This window comes from Heterodontus francisci, chromosome 13 (genome assembly GCF_036365525.1).
Source record: "Heterodontus francisci isolate sHetFra1 chromosome 13, sHetFra1.hap1, whole genome shotgun sequence".
Lineage (NCBI taxonomy): Eukaryota > Metazoa > Chordata > Chondrichthyes > Heterodontiformes > Heterodontidae > Heterodontus > Heterodontus francisci.
The window spans coordinates 21,044,716-21,060,893 of NC_090383.1; the positions used below are offsets into that span (position 1 = coordinate 21,044,716).

The 16,178-nt window shown below is 42.7% G+C and overlaps 1 protein-coding gene across 1 annotated transcript in view; it reads right to left on the minus strand.

The window, feature by feature from the left end:
- Nucleotides 1–16,178, minus strand: part of adgb (androglobin) — a 400,763-nt gene that overhangs the window by 149,164 nt on the left and 235,421 nt on the right. Inside the window, exons 21-22 of the mRNA XM_068044513.1 lie at nucleotides 8,275–8,416; nucleotides 3,386–3,500 (exon numbers count right to left, since the gene is read on the minus strand). Coding sequence (XP_067900614.1) covers nucleotides 3,386–3,500; nucleotides 8,275–8,416 — 257 coding nt within the window. The remainder of the gene's footprint in view (nucleotides 1–3,385; nucleotides 3,501–8,274; nucleotides 8,417–16,178) is intronic.

A 16,178-nucleotide genomic window follows, 5' to 3' on the forward strand; every position in this document is an offset into this window, starting at 1 on the left:
ATATCTGATTGACTGTTTCATTAAGTGGGAAAATTTAAATAAATGTTTTGACCTGGAAGCAAAGAACCATAGAAAAATTACGGCACAGAAGCAGGCCATCGTGTCTGTGCCGGCCAAAAAAAAAACTAGCCCCCCCAATCTAATCCCAACTTCTAGCACCTAGCCCATAGCCTTGCAGGTTACAGCACTTCAGGTGTATGTCCAGGTACCTTTTAAATGAGTTCAGGGTTTCTGCCTCCACCACCGTTCCTGGCAGTGAATTTCAGACATCCACCATTCTCTGTGTGGAAAAGTTTTTCCTTATGTCCCCTCTAATCCTTCTACCAATCACCTTAAATCTGATAATTGACCTCTCTGCTAGGGGAAACAGGTCCTTCCTGTCTATTCTATCTAGGCCCCTCATAATTTTGTACACCTCAATTAAGTCACCCCTCAGCCTCCTCTGTTCTGAGGAAAACACTCTAGCCTGTCCAATCTTTCCTCATAGCTGCAACTTTCAAGTCCTGGCACCATTCTTGTGAATCTCCTCTGTACTCTCTCCAAAGCAATTATGTCCTTCCTGTAATGTGGTGACCAGAGCTATATGCAATACTGCAGCTGTGGCCTAACCAGCATTTTATACACTTCTAGCATTACATCCCTGCTTTAGTATTCTATACCTTGGCCAATAAAGGAAAGCATTCCATATGCCTTCTTCACCAGTCTATCTACTTGTCTTGACACCTTCAGGGACTTGTGGACATTCACTCCAAGGTCTCTCACTTCTTCTACCCCTCTCAATATCCTCCCGTTTATTGTGTATTCACATGCTTTATTTGCCCTCCCCGAATGCATTACCTCACATTTCTCTGGATTGAATTCCATCTGCCACTTTTCCAGCCACTCAACCAAACCATTGATATTCTGGAGTCTACAGCTATCCTCTTCACTATCAACTACACGCCACTTTTTGTGTCATCAGCAAATTTCCCAATCATGCCTCCCAAATTTAAGTCCAAATCATTAATATATTCCACAAACAGCAAGGGACCCAACATTGCGCCCTGTGGAATGCCACAAAAACATCTGTCGACTACTACCCTTTGTTTCCTGGCCCTGAGCCAATTCTGGATCCAACCTGCCACATTCCCCTGTATCCCATGAACTTTAATTTTTCTAACCAGTCTGCCATGCAGGACCTTGTCAAATGCCTTACTAAAATTCATGTAGACCACATCCACTGCACTACCCTCATCAATTCTCCTTATTAGTTTCTCAAAAAATTCAATCAAGTTGGTCAGAGATGACCTTCCTTTAACAAATCCATGCTAACTATCCCTGATTAATCCGTGTCATTCTAAGTGGCAGTTTATCCTGTCTCTCAGAATTGATTCTAATAATTTACCCACCACCGAGGTCAGATTGACTGGCCTATAATTATTTGGCCTATCCCTCGCACCCTTTCTAAACAATGGCATAACGTTCACAGACCTCCTATCCTCTGGCACCTCATCCATATCCAGTGAGGATTTGAAGATGATCCTCAGCTCATCCGTTATTTCCTCCCTGGATTCCTTTAACAACCTGGCATGCAATCCATCTGACCCTGGCAATTTATCCACTTTTAAGGATGTCAGACCCTCCAGTACTTCCTCTCTCATTATGTTTATCGTATCTAATAATTCACACTCCTCTTTTATTGCAATGTCTGCACCATCCCTCTCCTTTGTGAAATACAGATTCATTTCCATTTTCAAAGTTATTATTTAATTTGCTTTCATTATGTTTTCGGGTAGCGCATTCCAGATCATAATAACTTGCTGAATAAAAACAAAAGTTCTCCTCATCTCTGCCCGGCTTTTTTGCCAATTAACTTAAATCTTTATTCACTGGTTGCTGACTCTCCTGCCAGTGGAAAAAGTTTCTCCCCAACTACTCTATCAAAACCCCTCACATGCTTCTCCAATCTTTGTGAAGGCAGGTCAAAAAAAATTAGTTAACATGAGGCCAGATAGAAAATGGTTAAGCTCTGTATTTCACAGAAAACGAACATACAGAGTAACAGTTATGTCCAGACTTAATTCATTCATCCGGTACAACTTGTCTTTGGATAATAATATAGAATACTGTAAGTCACTATGCTTCCCTACATCAGTGGGTATTCTTGAGTTAAATAAAATGGGGATAATTTTAACTATTGGTGATGGCATAAAATGAGTGATTGTGAATTGACTGCCCATTATACATCCCAATTAACTTCACAGGAAAGGAAAGGAAAATTGGGCGAGATGTATAATGGGCGGCTAATTCGATATCGCCTGATTTACTCCAAAGTTAAAACTACCCCCAGTAACTTCTAATTACCCCGCTGCATTCTTAACTTCTGAGTCTGGTGGCACTTCGCCCTCTGTTTAAATACCTGACTGCCCCCTCTGCCTCAGTCTTTTTATCCCCTGTCTTCACAAACTGAAAGGAGTGCCTACACCTGACAATCCCTGCTGAACATTCCGGACTAGGGACTTTCCAATATAATGGGTGTGAGGTGTTTATTGATTACTGCCAAACAAATTACTGATTGTTTTCAGTCTTTGGGAAACAGCTTTAAAGTCCAGCTTAATATCATTTTAGTCTAAGCCACTGTCAGATAGTCGTGCTGAGACCTGCAGGTTATGATTGGTAGCATGATAGTGCAAGACTATATACCTGCTAAATACTGTATTGGGCTTTTAAAAAAAAAAAATCCTACAATTTTAAATTGAATTGATATGAGATTCTCCACTTAGATGCCTTTTTTGCTCCAAAGCTACTGTGAAAGTTTATATTGCAAGTACTCTCATTCTTGAGCACTTCTTGCTCTGCTATGTCTTGTCAAGAATTCAATTACTGTCAGTTTTACTGTCATTTTACACATATTTTCCTCCTTTTGTTTCATTATCTTCACATTCTGGAGCAAAAAAACTAAAAATTAATAAGAAAGCTTGAAAGACAGAAAACCCCCCAATAAATACCATCACTAAAAAAGTATTGAAAAATAAAATTATACAAGAAAAAAGTCTGCCCTTTAAGAGCACATTGAACAAGTGGATTCCATTTACACCCACTCCAGTTGTATAGGCATTGTGTACAGCTCAATCCTGACTTAGATGGATGGAAAATAATGTTGTGCCTTATCGACATCTATTTGATTGGATTTTCATATTGAAATTGCAGGGATTCTGCAGGGATTTCAAATTGGTCCAAGAGGGTGGCTAGAAGATCCTATAAAGTACAAATCGGATGAGAGGTGAGAGAGTCCTGCAAATGGGAGACCCCATCCAATTGTCCAACCCCTGTTCATCTAGTAATTTGTCAGTAAATAACAAGTTTCAGGCTGATAGGTTCTGCAATTGTTATTTGTGCTATGTACCTTGCCCAGATTTGCTAAAACTGTATCTTCATCACCAAAGGTAAATGGTACAGTAGCACTTAGGATGATATTGTGTCCAAGAGGAGAACTGGCAGTAAACCGGATCACATGGCGTCTGAAAGAGAGACAACATACATCAAAAAGTGCAAAATGGTTGTCGCACATAATAAACAATACAGTGCACTTGAGTTGCTGTGTTTCAGCAGAAATGATGGAGCTGTACCACAAGCAGATGTTTGGGAAAGATCAGTTAATCAGAGAGAATAGAGAATCTGGTATTGTTCTCCTTACAGCAGAGACGATTAAGTGGAGATTTAATAGAGGTGTTCAAATTTATGAGGGATTTTGACAGAGTAAATAGGGAGAAGCTGTTTCTACCGGCAGGAGATTCGGTAACCTGAGGACACGGATTTAAGGCAATTGGCAAAAGAGCCAGAGGAGAGATGAGGAGAAATGTTTTTATGCAGGGAGTTGTTACTATGGTTATCTGGAATGCACTGACTGAGAGAGTGGTGGAAACAAATTCAATAGTAACTCTCAAAAGGGTATTGAGTAAAAACCTAAAGAGGAAAAACATACAGGGCTACTGGGAAAGGAGCAAGAGAGTGGAACCAATTGGATAGCTCTTTCAAAGAGCTGGAACAGACATGAATGGCCAAATGGCTGCCTGTGCCGGATGATTCCACGATCACATGGTCAATTCTGGACAATCAATAATTCTTCATTATTCTTAAAGGAATAGTTAAGCGAAAGTTCATAAAAGTCCTATGGGAATTGCCATCTTCCATCTGCAATTATTACTTTGGATACTGTTGCTTTAATAAGTTTGTACCCTAGGTGGCCTGATGATTTCCCTAATTCAATTGTAAGGTCTACTTTTGGGGCTTGTCCTCATTTCTTTGCGTATAATCTAACACTGTCCCTATTTGTTTAACCTCCTTATACAAATAAGGATATCAAAATATCCTGGTCACAAGAGTTTAACATCTCATTTGAAAGATGGCACCTCCAACCATGTAGCATTGAAATGGCATCTAAATTATAGGCTCAAATCTTGGAGTGGGTTTGAACCACAAACCTTCTGATTCAGAAGCAAGACTGCTAACCTTCAAGCTGACACTTGGCTCAGTGTAAGGATGCAATGTACAAGTCTGGTAAATGCAAGCTATTTAGTCTAACCTCCATGATGGTGAAAATATTTGAGTATATTCAACACTTAACGACGGATGGACATATAAAAGTATCACAGTGAGCAACCAGAAGTATTAGATGATACCTTACAAATGTGCTAGATTTCTTTGAGGGGGTAACTAAGCTAGTGAATGAGGGAAATGCAGCAGATGTAGTTTACTTGGATTTTCAGACGCTGTTTGACTAAGGTTCTCATGTGAGGTTAGTAGGGAACTTTAAGGCTCACGGAATAATTGACAAATTGGATGCATTGAGAACGGGCAACAGAAGACAGTCTGAAAAATCCGTGGGAGAAGGTCAACTGTGGTTTCCACAGGGATCCGTTCCCTGCTGCCAGTCAGCTGCTGCTATCCTCTGGAAACAGACAAACATTCAAATCAGACCCAGCAGATGAAATCTGCCGAGCTTCCGACGAAGACTACTGGATTGCCATCGACTCCCAGGATTTAAAATTGGCCCCATAAGTCTTAAACTTCCCCACCAGCCTCACATGAGGAATTTTGTCAAATGCCTTCTGATATCTAAGTAGGCTACATCTGCTGGATTATCCTACCTCATGAGCATTTTTCAAGAAACTTAGTGTTACTTTAAATGGGGAAACAATGGCTGAGCAGCAGGAAGCTGCTGCTAGAACAATCAGAAATAGACTCTGGACAATGCAGTCTTGATGGGTCAAATGAGCAATTGAGGAGGTCAGAAGGAACCCAAGAAATGTACAAATCAACAATGTAACACTGAACAAAAGAACAAAAAAAATCACAATGAGTTCGTTGCCTTGAGATCACACAGCCTTATTAGCTGTGACATTAGTGAGACAGTTTTATTCTTTTTGGTTCCACAAACCTTAGCCAATCAAGTGTTAGTTCAGCATTTTATCTCAACCAGAAAAACAGGCTGGGTGCTATCAATGATTTTGTTCCAACTAAAATCAATTCTACGAAACACAAAGTGGGATCACTGACCCTGCACTCTCAGCGCAAAGCTTTGGAGACAGGCTACAACACCATAGTCCCGATTCTCTGAGCTCCCTGGGAGCATGGCTTTGGTGTTAGTCGTTTAAACGACAGATAAGGAAGGCCAATTTTAGTCTCTGCCATGCCTGACAACAGGCACAGATGATGCATAACAGAGTGAGAAATGCAATGTAGCTCAGTTCCAAATGATGTTGGTCCATATTTTGCCCCATAAGTTTTCATTTGAACTTAGGCTGGGCTGAGTTCGGGGGGGGCGGGGAAAGAGGGAAGATGCTCCCATCGTAAACAGACAGTGGCGCACTAAAATATAGTATATAAAAGAGGGCAGAATGTCATGCGTTCGGTTTCCCATGTGAAGGCAGAAACAGAAGTATAACCTGAGTCTGGAAAACAGGGTATCCAGGGTTGCTGGGGGCTTGCAAGCCAGGCAGCAGTTGATGTAAAGGACAAAGAATGCAAAGATGAGCTCAGTTAAGCCACTTCTGGGATACTTTGAATTAAAAAATATTCTCCTGCTGGCTCGAAATTTCCCGTGAGCCTTCCCATGGTGGTTTCTTCAGTGCTACTACTGGTACAAATGGCTCCACCTCCTGGCAACCATATTGCATGGCAGCCTATAGGGAATGTGCTGTAGTGAAGCATTGGGCCAAATCTTAAGGACTTCGTCCCTGCGGAATGGCAGGACCATTTTTGGTAACCTGATTTTCTAATGGGCAGGCTTTGCCGAGGCTCTTTCCCTGAGCAATGGCATTAACATCCCACCTCCAGCTTCCCTGACCAATTAGCAAGGTGGGTGGGATGACGAGTCCATTGTCAAAGGAAGGATTTCTAATTAAAGGGACCATGGCAGAGGTTACAATGGTTCACCAGCACTTGGATTCTTAAGGCTGCAGCAATCACAGCAATGGAGAGGAGACCTAGGAAGGCTGCCCCTCTTCCTCGGGAGATCCGGCGGTGAAATCTGAGGGACTGCAGGGAGGTCAGCTCTCCCAAGGATGAGAGGAAGAAGACAACTTCTCCAATGAAGCAGGCATAGATGGAAGGGGCTGAGGACGTCAGCAGCAGAAGTATGGTCCTTCCAACCTAGAGACAGGACACCAAGAAGATCCAGGACTCAAGAGGGCATGAGAAGTGAATGGCATTACATGTTCAGGTGCCAAGCCCCACACTCTGACTTGACCAGCATTCTCCTGTACAGTACTCCTCAGGTCCACACACCTTGCAGCTCAACTCGTTCCTCTCTCGGCCATATTGCATGGCGGCCTATAGGGAATGTTGTGCAGTGAAGCATTGGGCACCCCACATCCCCATCCGAATAACCCAATGCTCACCCTCAACCTATTGCTCTCCTGCACCCATGCCTCACAGTGACCCTCTACAAATGTTGTCCTTCCCTACTCACCACACAAGCTATTACAAACACTCACACCACCCCTTGCAGGAAGGAGAGCACACACTTGGCAACACTGGGGTTGGGGGAAGCTGATGTAGGGTTGGGGGGATATGGGAGGGAAGAAGGTGATCCTCCAATGACTGACACCTTGTCCACCTGCTCCACTGGGAAAGAGGCCTTTTTCCAGGAGGCTGCAGATGTCAGCAGCAACCTGCCTTCACAGCTTGAGCCTTCTGAGGCACAGGTTCTCAGAAATTTTGAGAGAACTGACCTTTGCCTGTAGACCCTGTGTTCGGGGTGAATCTCGGTGGTCATCCCAACTAGCCTGTGGAGAGGCATGCAACTGAGGAGAAGGCAGCTGGTGTTGCTGGAGCTGGTGGTGGTGTGGCTTCTGCTCTTGCCCCTGAGCAGAGATGGAAGGTGGAGCTGCGTAAGCTGCTCCCATGCCATGGTGAAGGCTGGCAGCAAGAAAGTGCAGCTGAAGGTGAGTGAAGTGCTAGACAGGTGAAGGGCTTTCCAGGAAGTTGGCAATCACCTGACGAGCAGTAATTGCATTCTCTGAGAGAAGTGCTTTGAACAGCAGTCTCTCATCTGGCCATGGCTGGAGCTCTTCAGTGTAACTGATCAAAGCCTTTCTAGCTTGTCAGTTTCACTGAAGAAGCTCTTGCTGTGCACTCGCCTCAGCGACCCTGGTGATGTGCAGACATAGCGTGGAACCCATGCACTGTTGGGAAAGAAGGAATCCAGGGTTAAAAAGGCCCTTAATTGTCTTTTTAATTTACTCAATTGCTTTCTTTTCAGACCCAAGGGGATTTCCTGCTGGACTCAGAGCCTGCCCCAGGAAAAGCCTGAAGAGAGCGGGATGATGTCAGGATCCCGAACTGATATCAATTTCAGGGGATTTACCACCCTGTACGCACTGGAACTTCCCTCCACTTGGCTGGGAAAATTCTGCCTACTGAGAGTAACCCTCTGCACGGGCACCTCATGCAGCATTCAGTATTGCCCACCGCCCTTCCCTTTTCAGCATTGGCAAGGGTGGCTAATGCTTTTTGAGGCTCTCCAAAAACTCACTTTTTATTTTAATCAACAAGTCATGCACTCCCCTTTAATTGGCTCAAACTTTTGTATTTTGCTTGAATGCAGTTTTCCTTTACTGCCACTACAGTGTACTATCTAGACCCATTCCTGCCAGAACATTGAGTGATTTTAGCAGTTTCTCCATTCTGGTGGCATTTTGTATTGGCTCTTAACTATTTATAACTGACCTATACCTGTGGACAAAAATCAGTCTGAAGGCCTCCGTGGTTGACATATAAATGAGCACATACCCACAAGGTAACTCTAAGATGGTCGATTTTGTAGCCACAGTTTTGATGTATAGAATTGGAGAACTTGAAACAAGACTCTTCCAGGAGTACGATTCAGCCATGAGCACGCCTGGCTGAAGGCCTGAAAATTCCTTCAAGTTATCTGGCAATAAATAAAAAAGGCCAAAATGGTCAATGCTTATTGATATAAATCATCCAATATATATATTTACTTTTTTAGGACATTATTTTTCTTATAAATGAAGACACACCACAGCTGCACTCACAGGGTGTGTAGGCCCAGAGTGTAGGAGCTCTATCTGCTCCTAGCTTCCCAGTGGAATCACCCCTGTAAGTTGCAAGTGAAAAAATATACCATTTAAATTTTGGAGGAATAAGCTGCAAATCTGATGGCAAAATGGAAGATTCTACTTCGTATAATCTAACAATTTTACAGCACAGAAGGAGGTCATTTGGCCCAATGTAACTGTGCCAGCTCTTTGAAAGAGCAATTCAATTAGTCCTGTTCCTTGCTCAGGGACCTGCAATTTTTTTCCTTTTCAAGTACATATCCAATTTCCATGTGGATAAAACTTGAACTTCGTTACCTTGTAGTTGGTATTCTAGACTGAGCTAGTCGCAGTTTGTGAAAACGAAGAGATATTTACAGCAGTTTCCAGGTCTTTGGAGAGTCTGGGAGATCAGGGCCTGCAGCAGTATAATTCTCTCATCTCAGACTGATGCTACTCCCCAGCAGAGCCTTGGAAGCCCACCTTCCTGGCCAGGAAATATAGCCACCATTAAGGGACCATCTCAGGGTCATTATTGCCAAAGGATTAAATACAAGTCAGTGTCCAGTGATTAGACTAGCAGATAGCACACTCTGAGGGAATAAAAGCAGAAAGTGCTGGAAATACTCAGCAGGTCTGGCAGCATCAGTGGAGAGAGAAGCAGAGTTAATGTTTCAGGTCTGTGACCTTTCATCAGAACTGGCAAAAGTTAGAAATGTAATAGGCTTTGAGCAAGTGAAATGGGGGAGTGGGGGGGAAGAAGAACAAAAGGGAAGGTATGTGAGAGGGCAGAGGTCAGGAGAGATTAACGGCAGAGATGTCACAGAACAAAAGGCAAAGTGCGTGTTAATATTTGCAGTAAAAGACAGAGCATTAGTCCAGAGAAAGTGTTAATGGCAGAATAATGCATGGCTCTGTCCAAAAGCAAAAGAAAAAGCCGATTTAAGACAGGCACATGGTTAGAAAATAAAATAAAACAAATAAAAACAATTAAAAATAAAAAAATTTAAATGCAAGTCATGCTCTGAAATTGTTGAACTCAATGTTTAGTCCAGAAGGCTGCAGAGTGCCTAATTGGAAGGTAAAGTGCTGTTCTTCAAGCTTACGTTGAACTTCATTGGAACAATGTAGCAGGCCAAGGACAGAAATGTGGGCATGAGAGCAGGGTGGTGAATTAAAATTAGAGGCGACCGGGAGCTCAGGATCATGCTTGCGGACTGAGCGGAAATATTCCGCAGTCACCCAATGTGCATTTGGTGTCCCCAATGTAGAGGATACTGCATTGTGAGCAGCAAATACAGTATACTAAATTGAAAGAAGTACAGTAAATCGCTGCTTCACCTGGAAGGAGTGTTTGGGGCCTTGGATGGTGAGGAGAGTGCTGTCATTCAAAATGTCAGCCCCATGGTGGACTAACAGGAACATGACTCTAGCTTTTCTTTAATGGTAGACACTTCAAAGCAAGCCTTGGATGGGGATATTGGTAATGGTGCTACTAATACTAAAGCAGATGGCCAATTCTACTGAAGAAATTTATTGGATATAAATAGCGAGATCACAAAAACAATAACATTTTGCTTGACGGATGCTAACTGACCTGCTGTGGATTTGCAGCATTTTCAGTTTTCATTTCACATTGCCAGCATTTGCAGATTTTTCTTTGTACGACTCTTGACTTTTCATAAGGAGTTGACATCAACTTCTTCAGCATTTTCATGTGTGTCAGCTCAGTGGGTAGCATTCCTGCCTCTGAGTCGGAAGATTGTGGGTTCATGTCCTACTCCAGCAGCTTGTTAGGTATTGTTTATTAAATGAGGTGATAAACTGAGGCCACATCTGCCCTCTCAGGTAACCATACAAGATCTCATGGGACTAGTATGAAAAAGAACATTGGAGCTCTCCCTGGTGTCCTGGCCAAAATCTATCTCATTGCTGTTTGTAGGACCTCGCTGTACGCAAATTGAATGATGCGTTTTCTATGTTACAACAACGACAACATTTATAAAGTACTTCATTGGCTGTAAAGTGCTTTGGGATGTGCTGAGGTTGTAAAAGACACTATATAAATGCAAGTTTTTCTTTCACTGTAGCTAGAACCAATGTAACAGCTCCACAGATATTAGGTAGATAAACATCTTAATGACTGGCTGTGATAATAATGCATAATAGCTTGGGGGCCTTTGGTGGGTATTTGAGATCATCAATTTTCAATTACGAAGGTATGAGGGGAGAGCTGGCTAAGGGTACTTGGGTAAATAGACTAAAAAGGTATGGCGGTAAATGAACAGTGGGAAATATTTAAAGAAACAATTCAAAGGGTTCAACAAAAGTACATTCCGTTCAAAAACAAAAACTCATCAAGAAAGACCCATCCGTGACTCACTCAGGAAGTTAAGGAGTGTATTAGACTAAAAGAAGAGGCTTACAATAGTACAAAAGTAGCTAAAGTAGATGTTGGCCCCTTTGAGGGCAGAGACAGGAGATATCATCATGGGGAATGAGGAAATGGCAGAGGCATTGAACAAATATTTTGTGTCTGTCTTCACAGTAGAAGTCACAAGTTCCATAGCAGAAATAGGCAGTAACCTAGGGGCTAAAAAGAGTGAGGAAATTAAGGAAATTTATAGCAGCCGAGAAAAAGTATTGGAGAAACCTGAGGGACTAAAATCTGACAAGTCCCCGGGATCAGATGGCCTACACCCTAGGGTTCTAAAAGAGATAGCTGAAGAGATAGTGGATGTGCTGGCTATGAATTTCCAGAATTCCTTTGATTCAAGAATGACTCCATCAGATTGGAAGTTGGGAAATGTTACACCGCTTTTCAAGAAAGGAGGTAGAGAGAAAACAGGGAACTACAGGCTAGTTAGCTTAACACCAGTTGCTGGAAGATGCTGGAAACTATTATTGAAGTCTTAACAATGTACTTGGAAAATTATAACAAGTATAATTACAACAAGTCAGAGTCAGCATGGTTTTACTAAAGGGAAATGCTGTTTGACAAATTTATTAGAATTTTTTGAGGATGTAACTAGTAAGGTAGATAAAGGAGAACCAATAGATGTAGTATACCTGGATTTCCAAAAGGCATTCGATAAGGTGCCACATAAAAAATTAATAGGCAAGATAAGGGCTCATGGTGTTGGGGGTAATATATTAGCATAGAGGACTGGTTAACAGACAGTTCTATAAACTTATGTTCTATAAATGGAATAGTGTAGGTCAGATGGTTTCACAGGTCGGCGCAACATCGAGGGCTGAAGGGCCTGTACTGCGCTGTAATGTTCTATGTTCTATGTAGGAAGCAGAGAGTGGGCATAAATGGGACATTTTCATGTTGACAGACAGTGAATAGTGGGGTGCCGCAAGGATCAGTGCGGGGGCCTCAGCTATTTACAATCTATATTAATGACTTGAATGAAGAGACAGAGAGTAATGTATCTAGGTTTGCTGATGATACAAAGTTCGGTGGAAAGGTAAGCTGCAGGGAGGACATAGAGAGGTTGCAAAGAGATATAGACAGGTTAATTGAGATGGGCAACAAGATGGCAAATGGAGTACAATGTAGGGAAGTGTGAAGTTGTTCACTTTGGTCATAAAAATAGAAAAGCAAAATATTTTTTAAAAGGTGCGAAACTGGTAAGTGTTGATGTTCAGAGAGTCTTGGGTGTACTTGCACAAGGAATGCACAAAGTTAACATGCAGGTGCAGCAGGCTATTAGGAAGGCAAATGGCATGTTGGCCTTTATTGCAAAGGGATTAGAGTACAAGAATAAACAAGTCTTACTAAAATTGTACAGGGCTTTGATGAGGCGCGCGTGCAGGATTTGTCCTGCTGAGCCACCGTGCTAAATAGCGCGGCAGCTCATTTACATGATGGGGGCAGAGCCCCCCGCCCCCAATGACATAGAGGGGACAGGTGCTCCGTCCCTGGCAACAGCGTCTGGCGCCACCACACAGGTGCCGGCACCATCTTTAAAGGACTTCAAGCCCTTCTGGTCAATTTAAATGCTTAAAGGTACAGATCGGAAGAAAATAAAATTAGAACTTTATTATCAGTTTCAATCCCCCCTCCAACTCCCTCAATGACTAATCAATCTATAAATAGCCCTCTCCCCCCAAAAAATAAAAATTTTGATCCTGGCCTCTCCCCCCCCGAGCTTTCTCCACTTTAACCTTCAACCCCTTCCCACGATCCCCTCCATCAATCGCGTTAGTTCTTGCCGTTCTCTCCCCCACTCTGAAAATTTCATTCCTCCCTCCTCTCCACCAGTGTTATGCCTCAGTTCTCCGTATGGAGATACGAAGGCACGGGACTTCTGGCAACCGGCTGAAATATCAGAGCGGGACCAGGTAAGTGATTAATTCTTTTATTAACATAAATTAACATATTTTAATTAGGTCCCCATCATTGAGCGGCAGGGAGGCTGCCCTGAGACCTCGCCATTGCTGGTAATGTGGAGCGGAGCATTCCCAGCACGAGGCCTGTAGTGGGTTTCTCCTGGAGGTATTTTCCGGGCGCCCCCGCCATGACCCCCAATGTCGGGGGGGCTGGTAAAATCCAGCCCCTGTGTGCAGTTTTGGTCTCCACATTTAAGAAAGGATATACTTGTACTAGAGGCGGTGCAGTGAAGATTTACTAAGTTGGTCCCTGGGATGAGGGGGTTGTCCCATGATGAGAGGCTTAGTAAATTGGGTCTATATTCTCTGGAGTTTAGAAAAGTGAGAGGTGATCTAACTGCAACATACAAGATTCTGAAAGGGCTTGAGAGGGTAGAAGCTGAGAGATTGTTTCCGCTGGTCGGGGAATCTAGAATGCGAGGGCACAGTTTCAGGATAAGGGGTCGATCATTTAGGACTGAGATGAGGAGAAATTACTGCACTCAAAGAGTTGTGAATCTTCGGAATTCTCTACCCCAGACGGTTGTGGATGCTCCATCATTGAATACATTTAAGGTTGGGACAGATAGATTTTTGGCATCGCAGGAAATCAAGGGTTATGGGGGACGGGCAGGAAAGTGGAATTGAAACCCAAGATCAGCCATGATCGTATTGAATGGTGGAACAGGCTCCATGGGCAATATGATCTACTTCTGCTCCTATGTCTTGTCTTCTTGTGTGTTCTTGCTGCTATTGCACTAACTGCAGGACCATGGTACATTAACTCCTGGACAGGAAGGAGTTGTACCACTGGGGCAGGCTTCACCCGAACTGGGCTGGGACCAAGGTCCGAGGCGAAAGTATAAACAGGGCTTTAGAAAGGACTTTGCAGGGTGGGGGTGGGGAGTGGTGTTTCATGCAAAAATAAAAATAGCCAAAAGATTAAAGGGAGATGAAAGCAAAGGCCATGTATCAATAATGTTAAAGGTAATATAAATACTTCAGTTTCAGAAACAAATACATGTAATTAGAACATAAGAAATAGGAGTAGGAGTAGGCCATATGGCCCATCAAGCCTGCTGCGGCATTCAATATGATTATGGCTGTTCTTCGACCTCAACTCCATTTTCCCGCCCTATTACCATATCAACAAATAACAACAAAATAACTGATAAAAATACAGCAGAAGTGATAAAAAAGCAAGGCGTATGATAATTTAAAATGTGTGTTAAGGGCATAATTTAAGGGCATCAGTTTAACTTTGGTGGTGGGGAAACTTCTGGAAAAAATAATTTGGGACAAAATAGTCACATGGGCAAATGAAAGTTAATTAAGGAAATCCAGCAGAGATTGCTTATAGGGAAAATCATGTTTAACTAACTTGCTAGAGTTTTTTGACGAGGTAACACAGAGGGTTGGATGAGGGCAATGCTGTTCATGTGGTGTACATGGACTTTCAAAAGGCGTTTGTTACAGTGCCACACAACAGACTTGTGAGCAAACTTGTAGCTATTGGAAGAAAAGGGATGGTATTGGATACGAAAGTGGCTGAGTGACAGAAAACAAAGACTAGTGGTTAATGGATGTTTTTTGGGCTGGAGGAAGGTTTGTAGTGGAATTCCCCAGGTATCTGTGTTGGGACCCTTGCTTTTCCTGATATATATTAATGACCTAGACTTTCATATACAGGGCACATTTTCAAAGTTTGCAGATGATACGAAACTTGGAAGCATTGTGAACCGTGAGGAGGATAGTGTAGAACTTCAAAAAGACATAGACAAGTTGGTGGAATGGGCAGACAGTTGGCAGATGAAGTTCAATGCAGAGAAATGTGACATGATTCAATTTGGTAGGAAGAACATGGAGAGACAATATAAAATAAAGGGTACAATTCTAAAGAGGGTGCAGGAGCAGAAGGACCTAAGTGTATATGTGCATAAGTCATTGAAGGTGGCAGGACAGGTTGAGAGCGCGGTTAATAAAGCATACAGTATCCTGGGCTTTATTAATAGGGGCATAGAGTACCAGAGCAAGGAGGTTATTGAACTTGTATAAGATACTAGTTCGGCCTCAGCTGGAGTACTGCGTCCAGTTCTGGGCACCACACTTTAGGAAAGACGTGAGGGCATTGGCGTACAGAAGAGAATGGTTCCAGGGATGAAGAACTTCAGTTATGAACATAGATTGGAGAAGTTAGGACTGTTTTCCTTGGAGAAGAGAAGGTTGAGAGGTGATTTGATAGAGGTATTCAAAATCATGAGGGGTCTGGACAGAGTAGATAGACAGAAACAGTTCCCACTCGTAAAAGGATTGCAAAGGAGAGGGCACAGATTTAAAGTATTTGGAAAGAAAGGTAAAAGTGATATCAGGGAAAACTTTTTCACGCAGCGAGTGGTTAAGGTCTGGAATGCATTGTCTGAAAACGTGGTGGAGGCAGCTTCAAGTGAAGCATTCAAAAGGCAATTAGACAGTTATATGAAAAGGAAGAATGCGCAGGGTTACGGGGAGAAAGCGGGGGAATGGAACTGAGGGAATTGCTCTTTCAGAGAGTCAATATGGACACGATGGGCTGAATGGCCTCCTTCTGCACTGTAATGATTCTGTGATAAGGGCAGGATAGGATCTATTGCCCAATCAAAGGTTGTATACATCAATGCATGTAGCATAAGAAATAAACTAAATTAATTGTAAGCATCAATTCAGTTTAAAGGGTATGATGTAGTAGCCATCACAGAGACCTGGTTACCAGTTAGGCATGACTGGAAGATAAATACTCCGGGTCTTTAGAATGGACTGGGAAATTGGAAAAGGAGGAGGAGTGGTAATATTGACAAGGCACACTTTTACATCTTTAGAAATAAAAATGGGTGCAATATTTTGATGGCAGATACTTATAGAGCTTTTGTTTGCATTTATAAAGTAGTGGGATACATAAATGTGGGGATCAAATAAGCCTGTTGCAAAAACAGAGTACTCACAATGGAAAACTTTAATTTTCTTATAAACTGGGGGAAGCAGAACAGCTTGAGTCCCAAATGCAGTTAATTTCCTGAGTGCATTCAGAACAGTTTTCAGGAGCAATATGTTCTTGAACCAACAAGAGAACAGACCATCTTAAATTCTGTAATGAGTAACAAGCATGAGTTGTCAATAATTTAATGGTAACAGCGACCGTAGTATGATAGGGCGAGATTTTATCCATCTCGCGCCTTTTCCGACAGCAGAATCAGAAGTTGGTGGCACTTCCACTCCTTCCCT